Source organism: Balaenoptera musculus, chromosome 10, assembly GCF_009873245.2.
Source record: "Balaenoptera musculus isolate JJ_BM4_2016_0621 chromosome 10, mBalMus1.pri.v3, whole genome shotgun sequence".
In the NCBI taxonomy this organism is placed as follows: Eukaryota; Metazoa; Chordata; class Mammalia; order Artiodactyla; family Balaenopteridae; genus Balaenoptera; species Balaenoptera musculus.
In genome coordinates, this window is record NC_045794.1 from 29340808 (window position 1) to 29367785 (window position 26978).

A 26978-nucleotide genomic window follows, 5' to 3' on the forward strand; every position below is an offset into this window, starting at 1 on the left:
ATCAAAAAATCTAGAAACAATAAATGCCGGAGAGGGTGTGGAGAAAAGGGAACCCTCTTGCACTGTTGGTGGGAATGTAAATTGATATAGTCACTATGGAGAAGAGTATGGAGGTTCCTTAAAAAACTAAAAATAGAACTACCATATGATCCAGCAATCCCACTACTGGGTATATGCCCTGAGAAAACCATAATTCAAACAGAGTCATGTACCAAAATGTTCATTGCAGTTCTATTTACAATAGCCAGGACATGGAAGCAACCTAAGTGTCCATCAACAGATGAATGGATAAAGAAGATCTGGCACATATATACAATGGAATATTACTCAGCCATAAAAATAAACGAAATTGAGTTATTTGTAGTGAGTTGGATGGACCTAGAGTCTGTCATACAGAGTGAAGTAAGTCAGAAAGAGAAAAACAAATACCGTATGCTAACACATATATATGGAATCTAAGAAAAAAAAAAAAAAGGTCATGAAGAACCTAGTGGCAAGACGGGAATAAAGACACAGACCTACTAGAGAATGGACTTGAGGATATGGGCAGGGGGAAGGGTAAGCTGTGACAAAGTGAGAGAGTGGCATGGACATATATACACTACCAAATGTAAAATAGATAGCTAGTGGGAAGCAGCCGCATAGCACAGGGAGATCAGCTCGGTGGTTTGTGACCACCTAGAGGGGTGGGATAGGGAGGGTGGGAGGGAGGGAGACGCAAGAGGGAAGAGATATGGGAACATATGTATATGTATAACTGATTCACTTTGTTATAAAGCAGAAACTAACACACCATTGTAAAGCAATTATACCCCAATAAAGATGTTAAAAAAATAAATAAATAAAAGGTTAATCAAAATATCTAAAGCAGAGGGAAGAAAATTAAAGGAGATAAGGGAGAAGTAGGCAGGAGAAAAACAGAGGGAATCAAATGAGAAAAAGCAAAAGTACACAAAAATAGTTAAGAAAAATTCATAGGGACAAAAGTATGTATATTGTTTTCATAAACAGGCATCTGCCTATCTTCATAACACTACATATTCTTAAAGATTTACAAAGGGACTTTCTCTTCTTCTCTTATATCATATTCTAATATATACCAATCTTTGGTATGGTGATAGATACAGATACCTAGCTATATAGGTATCTAGATAGGTAGGTAGAAAATAGATAGATGAAAGATGGATCATAGATAGATAATAGATTAAATGGATAGATAGAGAGCTAGATAGAGATAGAGCAACCAATGAACCATCTTCAAACGAACATGCTCAACAATCTACTGACTTCTAGGCCTTTTTGCTTACAGTTAAATCAAAATTTCTGTCATATTCCTAGTATTATCAGCCATAGTAATTAAATACTTTGAAACTTCTTCTCTTAATAAAGTGACTCACTTTCTTAGTGAGCTACTTTAAGGGAGGTAGTCATCTGTCTTCTATTCATCATTCTCATTTGTAAAGTATTAGATGTTATATAGACAGCAAAATCTCTCCAGTAATTCCAGCACTAGTGTAATTAGTGAAAATTCTAACAGGAGTCTGAGGTAGCTCTTTCTACTATTCAGGAGTATTGCTATATAAATATAAATGTGTATGTATATATGTATTACCCATAGCATTATTAAGAAAAATATTTTTATTAAATAACCTGTGTTAAAATACTTTAAATGAAGCCAATTACCAAAAAACAGTTATTCCAAAGGAAAATTATTACCTAATTATGAATACAGGTCAAATTACTAAATAATGTGAAAGCAAGAAAATAAGAATTTATAATCATATATTATTATGGATTTTCATTAATGCTTACAGTTGAAATTAAGTTTTACTCTTTCTTATAATATGAGCCTCAAACACTAGGCAACAATCAATTTGTGAAGTAGCTCCATGTTCAAATACATGTTAAAAATGAAGATAAAGTCTTTGCAGTTACAAAGACACACATAAAAAGTGAGGAGTAAAAGCATTTTTATTCATTCAAAACTCATCAGAACAAAACATATGTATATTAATACATTAATACATATGCCCTAATATATATATTTGGATCTAGCTGGCGAACTATTTTTTGTGTGTAATGCAAGTGGAAAGTTTTCTGAATTGAGATTCATAAAATTTTAGCAATAGTTATTTTTAAATGATTTGAGATTTTTGGATTAGTTGCACTCAATATTTATATTTTATTTAATCAAGTTAATACCATCTTTATAAGCATAATAAATTTTGTAATATATCTCTTACCAGTAGCATTAAATGTATGATAGACTGAAATTCTATAATTGTACAACAAATATTTCTAAGAAAACTAATAAGAATAAAATAGAAAATTCAGGAAATAAGTCATTCAAACAGGAGGAAACATAAGAACTTTTTAATTCAAGAAAATTTGAACAATTCTCTAGTTTTTTTCCTAACTGTGAAATGACTGGAAAGTATGCTTATTTTCTCCACTGTCCAATATTTTTCACATGGGTAAATTAGTGTTCAGATACAAATGCTACTCTAACATTTTTACCACCAAAATAGAAAAGAAGCATGCAAAATCCAACGATATGATACCATAACAAAAATAACCAACAGTTGCCCAGTAGCTGCATCAGCAAAAATCGTACACTATGTAAAGCTTCATTTTATATTGCTCAGTATAATCACTTTAAATAGCAAACTTTCTATTTTTATGTACCATTTTATACTTATTACATAACATTAACATGTTGTATAATTTCATTTATAAGTGTAGCAGGTTACATTTTTTTTTTACATTCTATTCCCCTCATTTTAATCTCCAAATGACATTTTCTCTTTAGCTAATATTTTATTATGCACAGTTGAGGAAAACAGAGGAGGAAACATTATACCATAAGATAAAAATAATAATAATAACAGCTAACATAATTCTTATGTTAGGGAAGCTTCTAAATGATTTTTGTGTAGTAACTCATTTAATACTCTCAACAGCCCTGGGAGATAACTATGATCATAGCCCATTTTACAGATGAGGAAACTGAGTGTCATATGAGTTTAAAAACTTGCCTATGGTCCCATAGCTATTAAGTAGTGGGATCACGGTTTACACCTATGCAGCAGGACCTTATTTAGCTCATAAATTTAACCACTAAACTTTTTCATTACTACTGACAATACAATAAGAATCATAGAAGATAACAATAAAATGTATTTCATGGTAGAGTCATATGTATTAAATTATACTCTGTACAATGGAATACTACTCAGCCATAAAAAAATAATGAAAACTTTGTCATTTGCAGTAACATGGATGGACTTAGAGGATACTATGCTAAGTGAAATAAGTCAGACAGAGAAAGACATATACTGTATGATATTACTTATATGTGGAATCTAAAAAATACAACAAGCTAGTGAATATAACAAAAAAGAAGCAGACTCATGGATATAGAGAACAAACTAGTGGTTACCAGTGATGAAAGGGGAGAGAGGAGGAGCAATGTTGGGGTAGGGGAATAAGAGGTACAAACTATTTTGTATAAAATAAGCTACAAGGATATAGTACAATGCAGGGAATATAGCCAATATTGTAAAATAATTATAAATGAAATGCAATCTTTAAAAATTGTGAATCACTATATTGTACACCTGTAACTCATATAATATTGTATATCAACTATACTTCAATAAAAAATTAAAATAAACTATAACTCTATAATACATTTTCAAATCACATAGAAACCAGTCTAATCGTAACTAGTAAAATATTCAAATTACTAGAGGGTAATGAAAAATTTTCCTGAATGTTAGATATCATTGAAAAAACCCTGTAGTATAAAAAGCAGCCCCTAAACTCCATATCCTTCTCCAAGAAATTGGCTTAAGGGTTCAATTCTATAACAAAATACTTTAGTTTCATAATTTTAGATTTCCACAAACATATAAATCTTCCATTCTATTAAGGCAATAATATAATTTTAGGAAAAGTAAAGAGGAAATGTTTCTATGAAGCTGAAAATCATTCATTATAAATATCAAACAAAACATATAAAATGCCTATAAAGTTACACATTATTATTGAGAATAAAAAACCAAATCAATTTTTTGAATACCAAAATATTTTACTGTTTATCTATTTAATATGAATATCTGAGAAAAAGTGATAATTTGAAGTCATACTTATAATAGCCTTAAAATTCATAAAAGATAAATCTACCTGCCATCTTCATTACTTCGATAAAATACAAGAAAAGGATCTGATTTTCCAAATAAGTCCTTCTTGTCCAGTTTGTTCGCACAAAATTGCATCAGAACAGCATCCTACAAACAAAATTAATAAAACAGCTCAAAACCTGGGTTAAAAATAACTAGAAACTGCAGATCACAAGCAAGACTTGACAAGAAAACAAATTTTTCCATTTTAATACAAATGGCCAAATGTGGGAGAATTCCAAACAACATAAAATTGTTTTTAAAGGACTATAAGACTAAAAAATTGACTCCTGGAAGTTTTTGTTCTAGTCACAGAACTATTACTTATTAAAACACTTCAACATTTCCTGCCCCAGAAAAGTGATATTAAACTGGATAATTCTATGTACCCAATATTATAATACAAGATCTCTATTTGTATCTTCAGTTATTCAGGTGTACATTTTTAGAAATTTTTTTTTAATTTCCTAAGGAAATATTTACTAAGCATCTACTACGTATCTACAATGTATTAGATGTTGAGATTCATTAGATGATTAGATGAAGCAAAAGACAGATCCAGACTGACAACACAGTTTGCTATCTAAAGGGGAAAAAAGGTTCCTTCTTAATTATATAAAAGTGGACCACAATTTCTAAATAGCTACATTTCAAAATAACATATTATATAGGGCTTGAAGTAAAGTAAAGCACTTTCATTTTCACCTGTAACTTAAATCACTTATTTGTATATTAATTATTTTGTCAAACCAATCATTTTTATCAATTTATAGACTCAAGCACTCATAACTTACATGATTTAGCTTAAAGGTAAACAAGATGAGGTATCATAAATCAAGGAAGTTAAACATTATTCAATGATGATAAGCAATATTTAAAGGGTATAAATTATATAGTAATTTAAAAATTAAAATCAGTATTTTAGATTTGTTTGGTTTTTTAACTGAAAGGAGATGCTAACAATTTTTGAAGCGGGTGGAGGGTCAAAGTAATTCACATTAAATCAAGAAGTCACAGTTTTAAATACTACTTGGTGAAAACGTTAATTCACCACTGCATTTTGCAGAGATACTTATTAAGTATCTTCACATATATTAAAATACCCTTAGGAGAAAGTGGTTTTCCAAGAACATGGGACAAAGACATTGTTCTTTTTTTTTTTTTTAAGTACAAATTTTTTTTTATTGTTCTTGCCACAGAAATAAATCACTCCTTTAAGACATTTTTCCAAAGCACCTAAAACAAAACACAAATTACCAAAAAACATTCTGATGTACTTAAAATACTTAGTAGAATCCTGAAATGTGTATATTTCAAATAAATGCTGACTAAAACTTCAAAGAGACTAAATATTATTAAAACATGATTTTTCATATGATCACTGGTAAATGTAATACCAAATTGTAGTTTTTCAAATTATATTTCATAAGGCTTGCAAAATGAATAACTGACTCAACAGAAAAAATTTCTTTCAATGCACCAAATGATATAAACTTGGGGAAAATATTTTTTGTAATTACTCAAGTTAATAACTTAGGAGAGATTCCACCCATATCAAGCACAAAACAAGTCTAATTTCTGGCGAAAAAACAAGCATTTACTACTTCTAGAAATATACAAGCATCATTACAGTCTTTTTTTTTAACTCTTATGCTTAATGCCACCCTGAGAGAATTTTAAGACCTTTCTTTAATACTCCACACCAGAGTAACAAACTTCCTATTGAAGAAATCCACTTAAATGTTCAAAGGCATTTCTAACAAGTTCAAATCAAACTTGCTTCTCCAGTAATTTTTCCCAACTCATGAGTGACTCATCATCCACCCAAAGTGCTCAAGGAAGTTGTCCTTGACTCTTCCCTTTCCTGACCTTTTATTCAATCCATCATCAAGTTGCATAATTCTATCTCTAAAAAAATTTTCAAATCTTCAATCCAGCTACACAGGCACCACCTTAGTCCAAGCCAACCTCTTCTCTCACCTGGACATGCACATTGGCATTTATTCCTTTCTCCCTCTTCCACTTATCCAATCCATAGATCCACCTTCATGGACCTATCCAATTGATTCTCCATTCAGCAGAGAGAGTAATGGACTTAAAACATCAAAGAAATTAATTTTGTTCATAACTTAAAATTATTCAAGGCTTTCCCTTGCATTTAGAATAAACACAGAATCTTTAACATTGTCTACAAAAGCCCAACAGCAAACAAACTCTGAGCAGCCTTTTCCACCTTTATCTGGCAAAGTTTTATCTCAATCATTCCCCAACTCCCATCCCCTTGCTAACTAACACACACCAGACACACTCTTTCCCTCTTTGGGCCCTATACAAGCTGTGTACTCCAAATCTTACCCTTTGGCTGACAAACCATTACCTGGGTCTAAGCTAAAATGTAATTTTCTCAAAGAGTCCCGAAGTTACCTCCACCCAGTATAAATTATGATTCTCCATGGTACTCTCTCATATTTATCACTTAGAACACATCATGAAATATTTACCTATACAGTCATCTGATTAATGTCCATCGTTTCCACAAACTACATGTTTATTAGGGAAAAGGACAAGGGTTGCTTGTTGTTGTATTTTCTTGCCATTGTATTCCAAGCTTCCTTTCCAGGGACTAGCACGTTATACATTTTGTGAATATTTTTGAATCAATCAATCAGAATGAAAAATATTATTTGTGGACAATTTCAAGCTACCTTAAAAATACTGAGTGAAGAAACATTTCCAATATGACTTCAAAATTACTTTAATTCTTACTCTAGAATTTGACAAGATATATCACAAAAGTTGCATTTGAAATAAACTATGGTTGAGATAATTAGGATTACCACACTGAAAATAAACATTTGTGTAAATTTATAATTTACACATTTCTCAAATATGGCCCATTTTTAATTCTGCAAAGTAACCATCTGGAGGAGGTAATACTGTTGTCTATGAAGTGTGCAATAGCATTATGTCTAAGAAAGCAATGTACATACCTTAATTTAAGAATGCTCAATTGCTAAAAATGCTATCATTTGAGCCTTCAGTGAGTCACAATCTTTTTATTGGTGGAGAGTCTTGCCTCGATGTTGATGACTGCTGACTGATCAGGGTGGTGGTTGTTGAAGTTTGGGGTGGCTGTAGCGATTTCTTAAAATAAGACAACAATGAAACTTGGCCCATCAATTGACTTGTCCTTTCAGGATTGATTTCTCTGTAGCATGCAATGCTGTTTGATAGGATTTTACCCGTAGTTAGAACTTCTTTCAAAATCAGAGTCGACCCACTCAAACCCTGTTGTGGCTTTGTCAACTAAGCTTATGTAATACTCTAAATCCTTTGTTGTCCTTTCAACAATCTTCACAACATCTTCACCAGTAGATTCCATCTCAAGAAACCACTTTCATTGCTCATCCATAAGATGCAACCTGTCATCCGTTTAAGTCTTATCATGAGATTGCAGCAATTCAGTCAAATCTTCAGGCTCCACTTCCTATTCTAATTCTCTTGCCATTTCCACAACATCAGCAGTTACTTCCTCCACTGGAGTCTTAAACCCCTCAAAGTCATTCATCTGTGAGGGTTGGAATCAACTTCTTCCAAACTCCTGTTAATGTCGATATTTGGGCTTCTCCCCACGAATGTTTTTAATGTCATCTAGAATGATGAATCCTTTCCAGAAGGTTTTCAATTCATTGCCCAGATCCATCAGAGGAATCACTATCTGTGGCAGCTGTGGCTTTAGGAAATGTATTCTTTCTTAAGTAACAAGACTTGAAAGTCGAATTTACTCCTTGAGCCTCGGGTTGCAGAATGAGTGTTGTGTTAGCAAGCATGAAAGCAACATCAATCTCGTACATCTCCATCAGAGCTCTTGTGTGACCAGGTGCATTGTCAATGAGCAATAATATTTTGGTTTTTGTTTTGTTTTGTTTTTTTAACTTATTTTTGTATTGGAGTATAATTGCTTTGCAATGTGGTGTTAGTTTCTGCTGTACAATAAAGTGAATCAACTATATGTATACCTATATCCCGTCCCTCTTGGACCTCCCTCCCACCCCCCACCCCCATCCCACCCATCTAGGTCGTCACAGAACACCGAGCTGAGCTTCCTGTGCTTTACAGCATGTTCTCACTAGCTATCTATTTTACACATGGTAGTCCATGTATGTCAATCCTAGTCTCCCAATTCGTCCCATCCTCCCCTTCCCCCCATGTCCACATGTCTGTTTTCTACATCTATGTCTCTGTTCCTGCCCTGCAAATAGGTTCATCTGTACCATTTTTCTAGTTTCCACATATATGTATTAATATACGATATTTGGGTTTTTTTCTGGCTTACTTCACTCTGTATGACAGACTCTAGTTCCATCTATGTCTCTACAAATGACCTGATTTCGTTCTTTTTTATGGCTGAGTAATATTCCATTGTATATATGTGCCACATCTTCTTTACCCATTCATCTGTTGTTGGACATTTAGGTTGTTTCCATGACCTGGCTATTGTAAATAGTGTTGCAGTGAACACTGGGGTAGATGTCTCTATTTGAATTATGGTTTTCTCAGAGTATATGCCCAGTAGTGGGATTGCTGGGTCATATGGTAGTTCTATTTTTAGTTTTTTTAAGGAACCTCCATACTGTTCTCCATAGTGGCTGTATCAATTTACATTCTCACCAACAGTGTAAGAGGGTTCGCTTTTCTCCACACCCTCTCCAGCATTTATTGCTTCTAGATTTTTTGATGATGGCCATTCTGACCGGTGTGAGGTAATACCTCATTGTAGTTTTGATTTGCATTTCTCTAATAATTAGTGATGAGCATCTTTTCATGTTCCTCTTGGCCATCTGTATGTCTTCTTTGGTGAAATGTCTATTTAGGTCTTCCACCTAATTTTTAATTGGGTTGTTTGTTTTTTTTGATATTGAGCTCCACAATCTGTTTGTATATTTTGGAGATTAATCCTTTGTCTGTTGCTTTGTTTGCAAATATTTTCTCCCACTCTGAGGGTTGCCTTTTCGTCTAGTTTATGGTTTACTTTTCTGTGCAAAAGCTTTTAAGTTTAATTAGGTCCCCTTTGTTTTTTATTTTTATTTTCATTACTCTAGGAGGTGGGTCAAAAAAGATCTCGCTGTGGTTTATGTCAAAGAGTGATTTTCCTCTAAGTGTTTTATAGTGTCCGGTCCTACATTTAGGTCTTTAATCCATTTCGAGTTTATTTTTGTGTATACTGTTAGGTAGTGTTCTAATTTCATTCTTTTACATGTAGCTGTCCACTTTTCCCAGCACTGCTTATTAAAGAGGCTGTCTTTTCTCCATTGTATGTTCTTGCCTCCTTTGTCATAAATTAGGTGACCATATGTGCGTGGGTTTATCTCTGGGTTTTCTATCCTGTACCATTGATCTATATTTCTGTTATTGTGCCAGTACCATACAGTCTTGATTACTGTAGATTTGTAGTAATATTTTGAAAGGAATCATTTTTTTCTGAGCAGTAGGTCTCACCAGTGGGCTTAAAATATTCAGCAAACCATGTTGTAAACATGTGATGTCATCCAGGCTTTGTCGTTCCATTTATACAGCACAGGCAGAGCAAATTTAGCATAATTCTTAGCGGCCCAAGGATCTTCTAAATGGTAAATCAACATTGGCTTCACCTTAAAGTCACTAGGTGCAAGACAAGAGAGTCTGCCTGCCCTTTGAAACTTTGAAGCAAGGCTCTGATTTCTCCTCTCTAGCTATGAAAGTCCTAGATTGCATCTCCTTCCAATATAAGGCTATTTCATCTACATTGAAAACCTGTTATTTAGTGCAGTGACCTTCACTAATTATCTTAGTTAGCACATCTGTATAACTTGCTGCAACTTCTCTCTATATAAGCACGTGCTGATTCACTTGTACTACTTTTATGTTATGGACAGAGTTTCTTTCCTTAAACCTCATGAACCAACCTCTGCTAGCTTTGAACTTTTCTTCTGCAGCTTCCTCACCTCTCTTAGCCTTCATAGGATTTAAGAGAGCTAGGGCCCTCCTCTGGATTAGGCTTTGGCTTAAGGGAATGTTGTGGCTGGTTTGTTCTTCTATCCAGACCACTACATCTTTCTTCATATCAGCAATAAGGATGTTTTGCTTTCTTATCATATGTGTGCCCACTGGAGTAGAATGTGAAATTTTCTTCAAGAACTTTTCTTTTGCCTTCACAACCTTGACTAACTGTTTGGCCCAAGAGGCCTAGCTTTCAGCCTATCTCAGCTTGGCTTTCAACATGCCTTTCTCAGTAAGTTTAATCGTTTCTAGCTTTTGATTTAAAGTGAGAGATGTGTGAATCTTCCTTTCACTTAAATGCTTAGAGGGCATTATAGAGATATTAATTGGCCTAATTTCTATATTGTTGCGTTTCAGAGAATAAGGAAGCCTGAGCAGAGGGAAAGAGACAGGGGAATGGCCAGTTGGTGGAACAGTCAGCACACACATATTTATTAATTTTGTGGTGCCCAAAAACAACTGCAATAGTAACATCAGAGATCACTGATCACAGATCACCATAACAAATGTAATAATAATGAAAAAATTTGATAGTGTACAAAAATTAGCAAAATGTGACACAGAGACTAGAAGTGAGCAATGCTGTTGGAAAAATGGTGCTGATAGGCTTGTTCACCAGAGGGCTGCCACAGGCCTTCAATTTGTAAAAAATGCAATATATGTGAAGCACAATAAAATGAGGTATGTCTGTATAAAGACTTTTAGCTGTTGACAAATGTAGAAATTAAAGCTCCAAAAAATTTCACTCAGCTGAATAGTGGAAGAGATAATACTGAAATTTAGGCGTCCTGATTCCAAAGTTTATGCTCAAGCTAACAAATGGTAATGTGTTTTCAAGAAAATAAGTGTCAATTTGTATAATGTCAAATTGAAATAAAATTACTTCATTCCAAATTCTAAGTGATAATGCCTGATATTTTTAAAGTACCATAAAATGCACATTTAAAAGGCATTGTATGAAGTTAACTATGGTCATTGCTTTGAACACACTTGTTTCTTCTACTATACTAGCATAATAATATTATTTCAATGATTATTTTAATGATGCTGATTATCAGTGTCCGTAGCTAAGAATCAGAACGTAGGATACATAAGAGAAGTTAGATCAAGATTCTAAACAATTTAAAAATATTAGATCTATAATTTCTAAGTGTGGGAAATATGTAAATAATATTAATATTATTAATAAGTAATATTAAAAGATAATTCCAGATGTTTTTAAAGCTTTATTAGTATAAAGAATGGTGAAAATGCCTCTGAATCACTAAGTAACATATTCTACTTCATTTGCATGGAGGCTTTATAATTTTCTTGTTCCTCCAGGCAAAACAACAGAATTGAAAGCAGAAGATGTTTAAGATGCAGCCTGGCAATACTCAATCTATGACCTTGATATCTTGGTTCTATTTTGAATTAGAACTCATAATAATTTCTTCATTAGCATATTCATACAAAATATTCTTAATATCAAGACTTTGACAAAATAGCATGTTAATGTCACAATAAAGAACATGCATCTTATTGACCTTGAATTTCTTTTTCTCTTTCCTCCCTCATTATACAAACACAGATTACCATATACATATACAAATTCAGAGACGAGAAGTATGAAAGAAGACTAGATCAGCAAATCACAACTAAAAATAGCAGTTTTCTAAGATTAATGAATATGCACTCTATGTCATTATACTCTTAGTTGGAGTGGTAGCTGGTTATTTCTACAAATGTGGGCTTCCCAAGCTAAGAAAACATGAGACCATATATGAATATTGAATTAATTCAATTATAAATACAGAAAAACAAGTATGTTATGCAAAATGGTTACAGTCAAATGACTAGACATATTCCTTCAGTATCACACATAAAATCTTCAAATTTTTGCAAGAACTGAATTGGTTGATACAATTGACAATTCCTTATATTAATGCCCCCCCAAATGATATTACCATTAGGTTTTATTTTAATAATTTCTATTCATTAAAAAGACTTAAAATAACTGATTATCCTATTTGGACTATAGAATGTAGTCTCTCTGGTTAAAGTACTAAGTATCTAAAATGATATTTTATGAATTTAGAATTATATAATGTAGTTTTAATTATTTTTTGCTAAAACTACTCAAGAAAAATCATTTAAGTATAGTTTGAGAAATATCATTTCAAGGAAGTATTGGAAATACTTTTTCATCCAAAGAAATATTTACTTACTCTGCAACAGTTTAATTCCTCTGCTGTAAGGATGATTGTACCACATTTCTTCCCTGGAATTCCTCTAAAACAACAAAAAGCATACTTAAATACAATGATATTTTATATTAATAGTATATAATATAAATGAATATTAAATATATATTTTATTTTTATATAACCAAACAAAAAGCATACTACTAATAGGTGGGCTCTAACAAAATATATTCCTAGTTTCAAATTTGAGTTTATCCTATAGATCCACATTTATTGATAAAGCTAAACTTTGAGCACTTTCAACATGTCAGTCCTTTGCCCAAGAATCTTCAATAGCTTCACACTATCATATATAATTAATATAATATAATGTAGTATCTATAATATGAAATAGTCTCCCATGACTTCTAAGATTTCTATTATGTGATTAAAACGTATTCCTAATCTTGGTTTTCAATATTTCTTTCTTCTTTCATCAACATGGTTATTTATTTGCCCTTATTTTTGCTCTGTGCCAATTCCCACACCCTGGCATACCATAGTGTGTTAAACTTTTCCCTATTCTGCCTCAAAATTTCTACATCCCCAGAGGAAGTTTTACTTGTTCCAGGAAACCTTATCCCAGTCAACCTCACACAAAACTTGGCCTTCTCTGTGCTCCTATTGCACTTAAAGTCAGTACCACAGGTTTAGCATTTAATTATTGCTAAATTGTTACAAGCACATATTTTTTACCCTTCTTTCCCCAAGTCGATTATAAACTCTATAAGAGAAAAATTCATATTATAAACCTCTTGTAAACCGACAGATTTAAATATCTATACATAACAGGCACTCAATATATCAGGAAAACATATAATACATAAGCAAAATTAAGCAAAGCAAAACTTCCACCCAATTTTCTTTCTAAACGTCTATGGAATATTTATGCTCATATAGCTTCCAGCTGACACCAAGAGCAAAGTGCACTAGGATAATGCAAGGTACGTGCATGGTTTCCTGCTTTACCTGAGGGAATACAGAGACAAGTCCAGGAGAATCTTCCAAAGAGTAATCCTAATGCTCTAAAGGTATACTTCATGCTTCTTTTGTCCTATCACTAATCATAACTCAGACTCTTCTGTTTTTCCTAGGAACTACAAATTGTGGAATTAGAGCCAAACAAGTGTTTTGATCCTCAAGAATATGATTCAACTCCAATAATCTATGCCAGTTTGTATGTGACATTTTCTCCAGGTCTTTATGACTAAGAGATCAATTAATTTATCTTTGCATGTCTTTTCATAGAATATTAAACACATCTTTTTTTTTTTATGCAAGACAAAATTTAATAAGTGGATAAGCATTTAGTAGACTGGTCACAATAAAAATGAAGATTCTTACTGAAATAACAGTGGGGTGCAATTTTACATGTATTAAGTTATCAGTCATTGAAAGAGATGATGCTCTCCAGTACTGGTTGTGTTGGGAGAACTTGCACATGCATCAACTGCAGGTGGCAATGCAGATAATAACTGTCATTTGAAGAAAATACACACATCATTTTTAGCACCCCTCCATTGTCAGTAATCAGTTAATTTTTCTAATCCAGCTGTACTTTTTTCTTCTTTTTTCCTATTTGTGAATCACAAGATTTCCACTCTCAGCATTATGGCAATCTAAAACACCCTGACTGAGCATCCAACTGAAAATAATTTAAAATGCTGAAAATTTGCAAAAAGTATTTATAAATGCTCTGATAACCTGGAAAGAAAAGTAAGGACCAATTAGAAACTGAAGATGGAAAGCCAGAAAGACAGAGGTAAACCCTGGAGAGTTTAATCTTGGGCTTTTTTTTTTTTAAGAGGTCTTTATTGGAGTATAATTGCTTCACAATACTGTGTTAGTTTCTGTTGTACAACAAAGTGAATCAGCCATATGGATACATATATCCTCATAACCCCTTCCTCTTAAGCCTCTCCCTCCCACCATCCTTATCCCACATCTCTAGGTCATTGCAAAGCACCAAGCTGATCTCCCTGTGCTATGCTGCTGCTTCCCACTAGCTAACCATTTTACATTCAGTAGTGTATATATGTCAATGCTACTCTCGGTAGTGTATATATGTCGATGCTACTCTCACTTCACTGCAGCTTCCCCCTCCACCTACCATGTTCCCAAGTTCTTTCTCTATGTCTACGTCTTTATTCCTGCCCTGCCACTAGGTTCATCAGTACTATGTTTTTGTTTTTGTTTTTGTTTTTTTTAGAATCTATACATATATGTGTTAGCATACGGTACTTGTTTTTCTCTTTCTGACTTCACTCTGTATGACAGACTCTAGGTCCATCCACCTCACTACAAATAACTCAATTTCATTTCTTTTTATGGCTGAGTAATATTCCATTGTATATATGTGCCACTTCTTCCTTATCCATTCATCCGATGATGGACACTTTGGTTGCTTCCATGTCCTGGCTATTGTAAATAGAGCTGCAGTGAACATTGTGTTACATGTCCCTCTTTGAATTATGGTTTTCTCATGGTATAGGCCAAGTAGTGGGATTGCTGGATCATATGGTAGTTCTATTTTTAGTTTTTTAAGGAACTTCCATACTGTTCTCCATAATGGTTGCATTAATTTATGGATCCTTAGAGCATAAAGATGAGAGACCAAAAAGAAAGGTGAGGGAGTACTCACAAGGTGGAGAATTCAATAAATAAACAACTCATAGCATAAAGCTTAGATCACAATGACTATATTGCCTGACTGTAGCATAAATTAGATAAAAACATTTACTTTGGAGGGACCTACAAAATAAATCCATGCCTTAAAATGTGGTGATTAATGAAAGAGAAAAAATGTCTCCTAATAATTCAGACCTTAACCAGGCTTGCTGCCTTAATTTTAACTACCTGGGTAATTACAAACTTCAAACCAAGAATTCAGCTTAATTCAAGTGATCACAGTTAGTTGGTAAGTATAAAATCTGTCTGGAAGAATTTGCCTTCAAACTACATCTCAAAATACTATCACATTAAAAGTTTTAAAATATGTATGAGCTCATTCTAAAATATCTCAAAACCCTAAAGAAAAAATGTACCATGTTTTAAACTCTCCAGGAAAAACAGGCTGCAGAATCTAACACAGACTTAGAACCCTAAAAATATTATGTATAATATACACAATGTAAGTATGTATAATATACATAATATATAGAGAAGAATGGAAATATGAGGAACTAGCAAAGAACTATAAAATAATCAAGAATATATGGAGAAAAAATAGGACTTCTAGAAATAATATAGAGACTGTAGATGGATTTAACAGCAGATTATACACAGCAGAAGAATTAGTGAACTGAAAGATGTATATAAAGAATTTATCACTAATGCAGCATGGAGGGGCTGATATGGGAAAAATTGCAAAGAGGTTTAGTGACATGGAGGGAAAAGGTAAGTTTTAATGTACATCTAAGCAGAGGTCCAGAAGGAGAAGAAAAAATGAATAGAGGAGATGCAATATTTGAAGAGAGAATGGCCAGGAAACTGCTAGAACTGTTGAGAAACATCAATTTCCAGATTCAAAAAGTCCAATGAATTTCAAGCAACATAAATAAAAGTACATTTATACCTATACACATATTAAGGACATGTCAAAACACCAGAGCTAAAATGTCATATCTTCAAACGAGCCAAAGAGAAAAGACAGATGACCTACAAAGATAAGAATGTTAAATTAAGAGCTGACTACTCAGAAGAAACATTGGAAGCTACAATACAATTGAAAAAATATCTTGAATGGTTTTGAAAGAAAATAGCTATCACTCTAGGATTTTATACAGTATATCTCTTTTAAGAACAAGTATGAACTACAGGTATTTTTAAACAAAATAGAATTGAGTGAATTTACAGCCAAGCACATTGTCTTGAGGAATTTCTAAAGGATGGACTTCAAGCTGAAGGAGAATGATCAACCATGAGATGAATGAAGAAACAATAAGGGAAGTGGTAAATATGAAAAACCTTAATAAATATTGACTTAAAATCTTAATGAATATTATTGATAAGAAAATCAATAATAGTAATGTTAAAAACTAAAATAACAAATACAAATGATAATGATAGCATTTATCAGGAGGGTGAGAATTTAAGTTAAAATCTTCTGATATTCTTGTATTATTCAGGAAGAAAGTAAACAATTCTTTAAAGTAAATAGAATTTGATAAATTAAGTAAATATATTGGAAATTCCTAGGAAACTACAATTTTTAAGGACTTTGTAATCTAAAGGTTAGAAAAGAAAGATTGTGAAATGGTGTTTTAAAAATATAACCAATTCAAAAGAAACTAAAGAAAAAAAAGTGTGAAGCACATGAGAAACACTAAATAAGTGATCGAAATAAATCCAGAGCAACAGTTACAAAAGTACATGTTAATGAACTGAATGCTACAGATTAGAAACCAAGACTGACATTCTGTATAAAAAATAAAATCCATACATAGCTATTTATAACAGACATTAGAATTTAAGAATTTAGAAAATTCAAAAGAAAAGAATGGAAAGATACACTAAAGGAAAAACAAAAACAAAAACAAAAAACTAACCCTAATGAAAACCAGTGTACCTACATTAATAGCAAATATGTAAATTTTAAATTTAAAAAAGATTGCTGGAAATTGTTACTGTGTAATAATAAAAGGTTCAATTAATTAAGAAGATGAAATAATCTCAATACTGTATGCATCTAACATTATAGTTCCAAAATATATAAAGAACTGACCATACAACAAAAGGACAGATATATCATTATGTTGAGCATTTTTAACCTGGTAAGTACCACATTGGTCAGTGATCAATGTTAACAATCACCAGTGATAAGTCAGGTTGATATCATGTACCACTGATATGATGTAATAAGAAGGGCATTTCACCACTGTAACCCACCCCTCCAAACCTGTAACACCAATATAAGCATGAGAAAAATATCAAACAACCCCAATTTGGAGAACATTCTACAAAATATCTGACTAGTACTTCTCAAAACTGCCAAAGTCATCCAAATCATGGAAGGACTTAAAAATTGTCACATAACAGAGAATACTAGGAGACAGGATGACTGAATGCAAAGAGGTATCCTGAAGTGAATTCTGATATAGAAAAATGACATTAGTGGAAAAACAAGTGAAATTCAAGTAAAGTCTGTAGTTTAGTAGTTGTATTAACATTGTTATAGTAGTTGTTTCAAATATACCATGTTAACGTAATACATTAATGTTCGAGGAAACTGGGTGAGGGATATACAAAATTCTCTGTAGTATTTTCACAATTTTTCTGTAAATCTAAAGTTCTTATTAAAAACAAGGCAAGGCAAAAAAAGACAAAGACAAGCTGAGTAACTATTCTAGGTTAAAAGAGACTAAAAATTAGGACAACTAAATTCAATGTACAATTTTTGATTAAGTTTTAGACTGGGCATATAGAGCTATAAAAATTGGGACAACTGTTGAAATTTGAATATGGAGTGTGGATTAGATAAATTCATTGTTTCATTGTAAAGTTTCCTGATTTTGATTATCATATTGTGATTCTGTAAGAGAACATCCTTATTAAGAAATACACACTCATTTTGTTTATGGTTTCCGTTGCTGTTCAAAAGCTTTAAAGTTTAATTAGGTCCCATTTGTTTACTTTTATTTTCATTACTCTAGGACAGGGGTCTCCAACCCCCAGGCTGCGGGCTGGTACAGGTCCATGGCCTGTTAGGAACCAGGCTCCACAGCAAGGGGTGAGCAGTGGGCGAGAGAGTGAAGCTTCATCTGCCCTACCCATCGCTCCCCATTGCTTGCATTAGAACCTGAACCATCCCCCCCACCGTCCATGGAAAAACTGTCTTCCAGGAAACCGGCACCTGGTGCCAAAAAGGTTGGGGACGGCTGCTCTAAGAGGTGGATCAAAGAAAGAAAACGAAGTGACTGACAAGAGATTAATCTCCAAATACACAAACAGTTCATGCAGCTCAATATCAAATAAACAAACAGCCCAATCAAAATTGGGTGGAAGATCTAGACATTTCTCCAAAGAAGACATACAGATGGCCAAAAAGCACATGAAAAGATGCTCTACATCACTAATTATTAGAGAAATGCAAATCAAAATTACAGTGAGGTATCACCTCACACCAGTTAGAATGGCCACCACCAAAAAATCTATAAACAATAAATGCTAGAGAGGGTGTGGAGAAAAAGGAACCCTCTTACACTGTTGGTAGGGATGCAAATTGGTAGAGTCACTATGGAGAACAGTATGGAGGTTCCTTAAAAAAGTAAAAATAGAGCTACCATATTATCCAACAATCCCAGTCCTTGGGCATATATCTGGAGAAGACCATAATTTGAAAAGATACATGCACCCCAATGTTCATTGCAGCACTATTTACAATAGCCAAGACATGGAAGCAACCTAAATGTCCATCAATGGATGAGTGGATAAAGAAGATGTGGTACATATATACAGTGGAATATTAGCCATAAAAAAGAATGAAATAATGCCATTTGCAGCACCATGGATGGACCTAGAGGTTGTCATACTGAGTGAAGTAGGTCAGACAAAGACAAATATCATAATATCACTTATATGTGGAATATAAAAAAATAGTACAAATGGACTTATTTATAAAACAGAAATAGAGTCACAGATGTAGAAAAAAGCATATGGTTACCAAGGGGGAAAAAAAAGGGAGGGATAAATTGGTAGATTGGGATTGACATATACACACTACTGTATATATAACACAACAATTAAGAACCTACTGTATAGCACAGGGAACTCTACTCAATACTCTGTAATGGAAATGTATATGGGAAAAGAATCTAAAAAAGAGTGGACATATATATATATATATATATATATATAACTGATTCACTTTGCTGTACAGCAGAAACTAACACAACATTGTAAATCAACTATACTCCAATAAAAATTAATGTTAAAAAAAGAAATACACACTCAAGTATTTAGAGGAAATGGAGCACAATGTCTCTGACAACGTTTCCAAATTACTCTCAGATGGTTCTGAAAAAATATATAAAATTGGAATATGAGAGTGGTGGATGAGAGAGAGGGAAGTGGGAAAGAAAATGATAAAGCAATATGACAAAGTTAACGTCTGTCGAAAGTAAACATTCTGGGTAAAGGGCATACAAGAGTTTCTGGTAATAATCTAGTAAGTTTTCTGTACAGTTGAAATTATATCAAAATAGAAATTTACCCCCCAAACCAATTTTGAAAATAGTTTCCTATACTTGTATTCTCCTATTTTTGTGGCACAGAGAAAGAATAATAGAACTCATCCCCCAAACAAAGATATTATTCGAGTATTATTAGAAATGAGTAATCCTTTCCAGAACTGAGCACATGAAGAATAAATGGCCTCTGAGAGACTTAGTGGTTTGTTTTGGTTTGATCTGGTTTGTTTTGTCTTTTTTTGATTGTTACAGTTGAGTTTTTTTCCTAACTGTAATATTTTTACATATCTCTTACTACTTCTCCATTACCACTTCTCCACTGCCTTTAGTAACTTCATATTTTTACACTGTTGCTTGGCTTACTGCAGTTTTCTTGTTCCTAACTGATCTCAGGCTGCTATGTCCTTAATTTATCCTCTCCATTAATAGAAATTGATCTGATTATGAATTCCAATCATGAAGCCTTCCATTTTCTAGTGGTTCTATATAGGTCCTACAATAATTTCAAACATTAATTATGACACAATAATCGTCATAAAATGCAGCCACTGTAAAGTCTCTAATTTCATCGTTCCTGCCACTTTTCAATAGAGCCACCCTTTTAGATCCTGAATCCATAACAGATGTTTTATTTCACTCAGACTTCACCTGTAAAACTCACTCTACCAACAAGTCAAGGACCATCTTTCGTCTCAGTGATTTCTACTTATTATATTTTTTGCAGGGGTGGGGGGAGTGCCACACAGCTTGTGGGATCTTACTTCCCTCACCACAGATTAAACCCACACCCTCAGCAGTGAAAGAGTATAGTCTTAACCACTAGACCACCATGGAATTTCCTCAAAATTTGTTTTAACTTAGGGAACATTTACTAAGATTGACCACATACTATGTCATAGAACATTTAGTAAAATACATCACATTTATCAACAAAAATATTTGAGTCTGAGATTAATGACAAAAGGCAATTTTTACAACATTTCTGAAACCTCAATTATCAAAAAAAAAAAAAAGAAAGAATAGGAAAAAGAGGATATTTAGAATTGCACAATAATAAAGACAACACCTTTACTATTTGGATTCTAGTAGTTTAGTATTTTGTATGAAAAAATATGAACAAAATGGTATTAAACAAAAATCCAGCAGTGTATTAAAAAAGATAATATATCAATACAATAATGGTAGGAAACGTCAATACTCTACTTTCACAATATGGAACTGAACAGAAGATCAATAAGGAAATAGAGGACTTGAACAATACTACAGACCAACTGCACCTAACAGACATATACAGCACACTCCACCCAACAATCACAGAACATACATTCTTCTCAAATGTACACAGAACATTCTCCAGGAGAGGCCACATGTTAAACCACAAAACAAATCTTAACAAATTTAAGAAGCTTGAAATTCTATAAAGTATATTTTCCAATAACACTGGAAAAACTTAGAAATAACTAGTGGAAAGAAAATTAGAAAATACACAAATATGTAGAAATTAAACAGCACACTCTTAAACAACCAATGGGTCAAAGAAAAAGTCACAAGGGAAATTAGAAAATACCTTGAAACAAATGAAAATGAAAACACAACATACCAAAACATATGGGATGCAGTGAAAGCAGTGCTAAGAGGGAAGTTTATAGTTGCAAATGCATGTATAAAAAAAAGAAAAAAAGACTATAAATCAACAACCTAACTTTATACCTCAAAGAACTAAAAACACAAAAACAAAAAAACCCAAAAAAGCACAAGAACAATGTAAACTCAAAGCTAGCAGAAGGAAATAAATAATAAAGATTGGAGCAGAAATAAAGGGAACAGAGAATATAAAAATACCAAAAATTCAATAAAAGAGTTGACTTTTTAAAAAGATCAACAAAATTGAAAAACCCTTCATGAGACTAAGAAAAAACGAGAAAACTCAAATAAATAAAATCAGAAACAAAAGAAGGGCCATTACAATGAATGCCACAGATATAAAAAAAAGATTTTAAGAGAATACTATGAATAATTTTAGGCCAACAAACTGGATAGCCTAGAATAAATGTATAAATTCCTAGAAACACATGATTTGCCAAGACTGAATCATGAAGAAATGTAAAACCTGAATAGACCAATAACTAGTAAGGAGACTAAATCAATAACCTGTCAGCAAAAAAAGGTCTAGGACCAAATGGCTTCACTGAAGAATTCTGTCAAACATTTAAAGATGAATTAACATTAATTTTCCTAAAACTCTTCCAATAAATTGAAAAGGGTGGGGGAGGACATTTCAAAGTTTATTCTATAAAGCCAGCATTATCCTGGTACCAAAATCAGACAAAGACAACACAAGAAAACTACAGACCAATATCCCTGATGAATATTAATGCAAAAATCCTAAGCAAAACACAAGCAAACTGAATTCAACAGCACATCAATAGGATTATACACCATTACCAAGTGCGATTTATTCCTGGAATGCCAGGATGGCTCAGGCATTAAAATAAATTTAATATACCACAGTAACAGAATAAAAACAAAATCATGTGATTATCTCAATTGATGTGGAAAAAGCATTTGACAAGATTCAACACCGTTTCAAGATAAAAACACTCAGCAAACTAGGAATAAAAGGTAATTACATCAACATAATAATAACCATTTATGAAAAGCACACAAGTATCTCCATACTCAATGATAAAAGATTGAAGGTTTTTCCTCTAAGATCATGAAAAGGAAAGATACCCACCCTGGCTACCTCTATTCAACACCATAATGGAAGTTCTAGCCAGAGCAATTAGGGGAAAAAAAAAAAAAAAAGAAGTAAAAGGTATCCAAATTGAAAAGGAAGAAGTAAAACTACTTCTGTTTGCAAATGACATAATCTTATATGCACAAAGCCCTAAAGAGTACACATTAAAAAAAATCTGTTAGAACTAATAAACAACTACAGCAAAGTTGCAGGATAAAAAATCAACATAAAAATATGTTGTGTTTAAAAAAACAAAAGAAAAAATAAGTTGTGTTTCTATATACTAATAATGAACAAACCAAAAAACAAATTAAGAAAAATTCAATTTACAATAGCATTAAAATAATTTAAAAATTAAGAATAAAAGTTACCAAGGAGGTGAAAGACTTTTACACTGAAAACTATAAAACATTGCTGGAAGAAATTAAGGAAGACATACATAAGCAGAAATATATTCTGTGTTCATGGCTTGCAAGAGACATATTGTTAAGATTTTCATACAACCAAAGCAATCTACAGATTCAACATAATCTCTATCAAAATCTCACTGGAAATTTTTTAAAGAAATAAACTGTAAAATGCATCCAAAAATTCATGAAATCTCAAGGGACCTCAAATAGCCAAAACAATTTTGAAAAAGAACTAAGTTAGAGGACTCACATTTCCTGATTCCAAAACATATTACAAAACTATAGTAATCAAAACAATATGGTACTGGTATAACAACAGACAAATAGGCATATAAAATACAACAGAAATCTGAGAAGTAAACCCTAACATATATGGTCAAGTGATCTTCAACAAGTATCCCAACCAACGACATTCAATGAGGGAAGTACACTTTCTACAACAAATAGTGTGGGGAAAACTGTATATCCTCATAGAAAAGAATGAAGTTGGACCTTTATTTTACACCATGCATAAAAGTCAATTCAAAATAGATTAAAGATTTAAACAAAAGGCCTAAAATTATAAAACATATAGAAAAACATAGGGGAAAAACTTCATGACATTGGTCTTGACTGATTTCTTGGACATGACACAAAAGTACACCAAAAATAGACAAATGGGGTTACATCAAACCTAAGAAGCTTTGTAACTCATAGAACATAATAAATAGAGTGAAAATGGCAACCTATGGGATGGAATGATGTATTTGCAGATCATACATCTAATAAAGGATTACTATCCAGGGTATGTGATAAAGGTTAATATAAACAATTCTACAACCCAATGGAAAAAATTAACATACCCTGATTCAAAAGGGGGGAAATGGAGAAGTGTGGCCAAGATGGCAGAGTAGGAAGACCCTGAGCTCACCTCCTCCCATGGGCACACCAAAATTACAACTATTTACAAAGCAACTATCTATGAGAATAACCTGGTACTAGCAAAAATGATTTTCCACAACTAAAGATATAAAGAAAGAACCACAATAAGATGGATATGAAGGGCAAAGACACAGCATAGTCAAGACACATACCACTGTGCATGTGACCCACAAATGGGAAAATAATCACAATTGCAGAGGTTCTTCCCAAGGAGTGAGTGGTCTAACCCCTACATAAGGCTCCCAACCCAGGGGTCGTAAACTGGGAAGACAAGCTCCCAGGATGTCTGGCTTTGAAGGTCAACAGGGCTAGAATATGGGAGAGTCAGAGGGCTGTAAGAAACAGAGAATCTTAAAGGGTAAGTGCAAAATCTCACAAGGTCCAAGTCCCAGCACAAAGGCAATAATCTGAAAGGAACCTAGGTCAGATCCATTTGCTGATCTTGGAGACCTTCCCAGAGAGGCAGCAGGCAAATACAACTCACCCTGGGGACACAGACACTAGTAAGGAGATCAAGCATTTATAAAGTTAGTAGGAAGGTTAAAAAACAAAAGAAGTATAATCATCTATATCCACAGGAAGTAGTTAAAGGATACACAAAACAAAGTGATGTAAAATATGACTCCAAAAACATTAAACATGGGGGTGTGTATGAAGGAGTAAATATGCAGGGTTATTAGGACATGTTCAAACTTAAGAGGTTATCAACTTAAAATATCATATAGAGAGAGGGAGAAGGAGAGAGAGAGAGTTATACATGAACTTCATGGTAACTAAAAACCGAAAGCTTATGATAAATACATACACAAGAAACAGAAATGAATCCAAATATAGCCTTAAGCATAGTCATCAAATCAGAAGAGAAGTGAGCAAAAGAAGAAGGAAGGAACAAAAAAAGTACAGAAACAACCAGAAAGCAATAAACAAAATGGCAAGAGTTTCATACCTATCAGTAAATAACTTATTTATTTTAAATAAATAATTATTTAAAGTAATTATTTAAATAATTACTTTAAATGTGGGAGTGGCCAAGATGGCTAAGTATAAAGATGCTGAGCTCAAATCTTCCCACGGGTACACCAAGGTTGCAACAATTTGCAGAGTGGCTATTGATGAGAATGGCCAGAAGACTGGCAGAGGAGACCTTCTAAAACTAGAGATGTTGGGAGGGTACCACAGAGAAATGGGTGGGATGGTAAAGATGTGGTATTGTCAGGATCCATAGCCTCAGGTTGGCAAACCACAAAAGGGAGGATAACTGTAATCACAGAGTTTCTCCCCAAGGAGCTAGTGAACCCCACGTTGGGCTCTAGAGCCCAGGGTCCTGCATGGAAAGATGAGTCCCCAAAATGCTTTGATTTGAAGGCCAGTGGGGCTTGCTTTCAGGAGAGCTGGAGGGCTGGGGGAAACAGAGAATCCACTCTTGAGGGACACATATAAGATCTCACATGCTCTGGGACCCTAGGCAGAAGCAGTAATTTCAAAGAAGTGTGGGTCAGACCCACCTGCTGATGTTGGAGAGCCTCCCAGAGAGGCAGGAGGCAGTTGGAGATCAACTTGAGGATATGAACACTAGTGACAGCCATTTTGGGGAGCTCTTTCTACCGTGTAGACACTAGTGCTGGCAAGGACCATTTTCGAATCCTCCCTCAAGCTTCTTAGTGCTGGCACCTGGCTGGGCTACCAGCCTTTAGGCACCAGTACTGGGATGCCTCGGGGCAAGTAACTGCCCAGGCAGACACTCAGCCCCACCCAGCAGCAGGCAGGCTGCATTAAGACCCTCCTGAGTCCACAGTCACCTTGGGATATGGCTCTGTCCATCAGAGGGTCTAAGGCCCAGCCACAAACATCAGTGCACTGACCCTAGCCCTGGGAACCCTAGGGCCCTGTAAGCCAGAGACACTGGGAGCCAACTCTGCCCACCAGCAGGCCAGCACTAGTCCTGGGACCAGCCTCACCCACCAGTGAGTAGGCACCAGACTCAGGATGCCCTGTGCCTCAGCCCCACCAACCAGTGTACTGAAATAACAATACTAGATCTCTCCAGGGCCCTGCAGCCAAAGATCCTGTGACTCAGTTCTGCCCACCAGTGGAGTAGCACTAGCTGCAGGACCTGACCTCACCCACCAGTGGGCAGGCACCAGCCCTGGGATTCTTGGCTCTCAGACCCCACCAGGAGCAGGAAGAAACCAGACCTAGGACTACCAGAGCCATGTAATCTCCAGTACCAGGACACAGCCTACACACCAACGGGTGGGCACCAGCCCCGGGACACTGTGGGCTCCAGCCTTGTTCACCAGCAGGACAACACCAGCTCTGAGACCCCCAGACACCTGCAGTGAGAGAACAGAGAACCCGGCCCCACACACCTGTGAGTTGGAACTAGTCCTGGGAACCCCTGGGCCCCAGCACCACCCAAAACCAGATCCAGCAGGCCAAAACCAGCTCTGAGACACCTTGGACCCCTCAGCCAGTTGTCCCAGGATCAAGCCCCACTCACCAGCAGGACAACACCAGCTTGAGGGACCCCGGGCCCCACATGCAGCCATATCAGGAAATGGCCACACCCACCAGTGGGCCAACAATAGCCCAGGGACCCTCCAGGGCCCAGCCACCTGCAGTCTTGTGACCCAGCAATACCAACCAGTGGCTGGCAGCCTCCACACAAGGCAGGGCCTGGCAATCAACCAGACCAGGGACCACCAACACCTACCAGACCACCCACAGTAATCAGCCTTCTACACCAGAAGGACTCACACAGACCAAATAATGGGCATCCCTAAAGCATATAGCTCTGGTAACCAGAGGGGAGAGAGTGATGCTGGGACACAAAGGACATCTTCTATAAAAGGCCACATCTCCAAGGTTGGGAAAGGTAACCAACTTACTAGATACAAAAAAATAAAACCACCAAATTAGACAAAACGAGGAATAGAGGAATATCTTCCAAATGAAGGAACAAGATAAAAACTCCAAAAGAAGAACTTAGTGAAGTACAGATAGGCAATCTACCTTATAGAGTATTCAAGGTAATAATTGTAAAGATATTCAAAGAACTAGGGAGATGATTTGATGAACAGAGTGAGAATTTAGAAGTTTTAAACAAAGAGAAAATATAAAGAAGAGTCAAACAGAGATGAAGAAAACAATAACTGAAATAAAAAATACACTAGAAGTAATCAACAGTAGATTACATGATACAGAGGAATGGATCAGCAAACTGGAAGATGGAGTAGTGTGAATAACAGATTAAAATAAAAAAGAATTTAAAAATGAGA

The 26978-nt window shown here is 34.4% G+C and overlaps 1 protein-coding gene across 3 annotated transcripts in view; it reads right to left on the reverse strand.

Annotated features, from left to right (window-relative positions):
• CPNE8 (copine 8) overlaps window positions 1–26978 on the reverse strand; it is a 318962-nt gene that overhangs the window by 135894 nt on the left and 156090 nt on the right. For all 3 annotated transcript variants that reach the window (XM_036867581.1, XM_036867580.1, XM_036867582.1), the window contains 2 exons: window positions 12428–12491; window positions 4186–4289 (listed from right to left, as the gene is read on the reverse strand). In XM_036867581.1, coding sequence (XP_036723476.1) covers window positions 4186–4289; window positions 12428–12491 — 168 coding nt within the window. The remainder of the gene's footprint in view (window positions 1–4185; window positions 4290–12427; window positions 12492–26978) is intronic.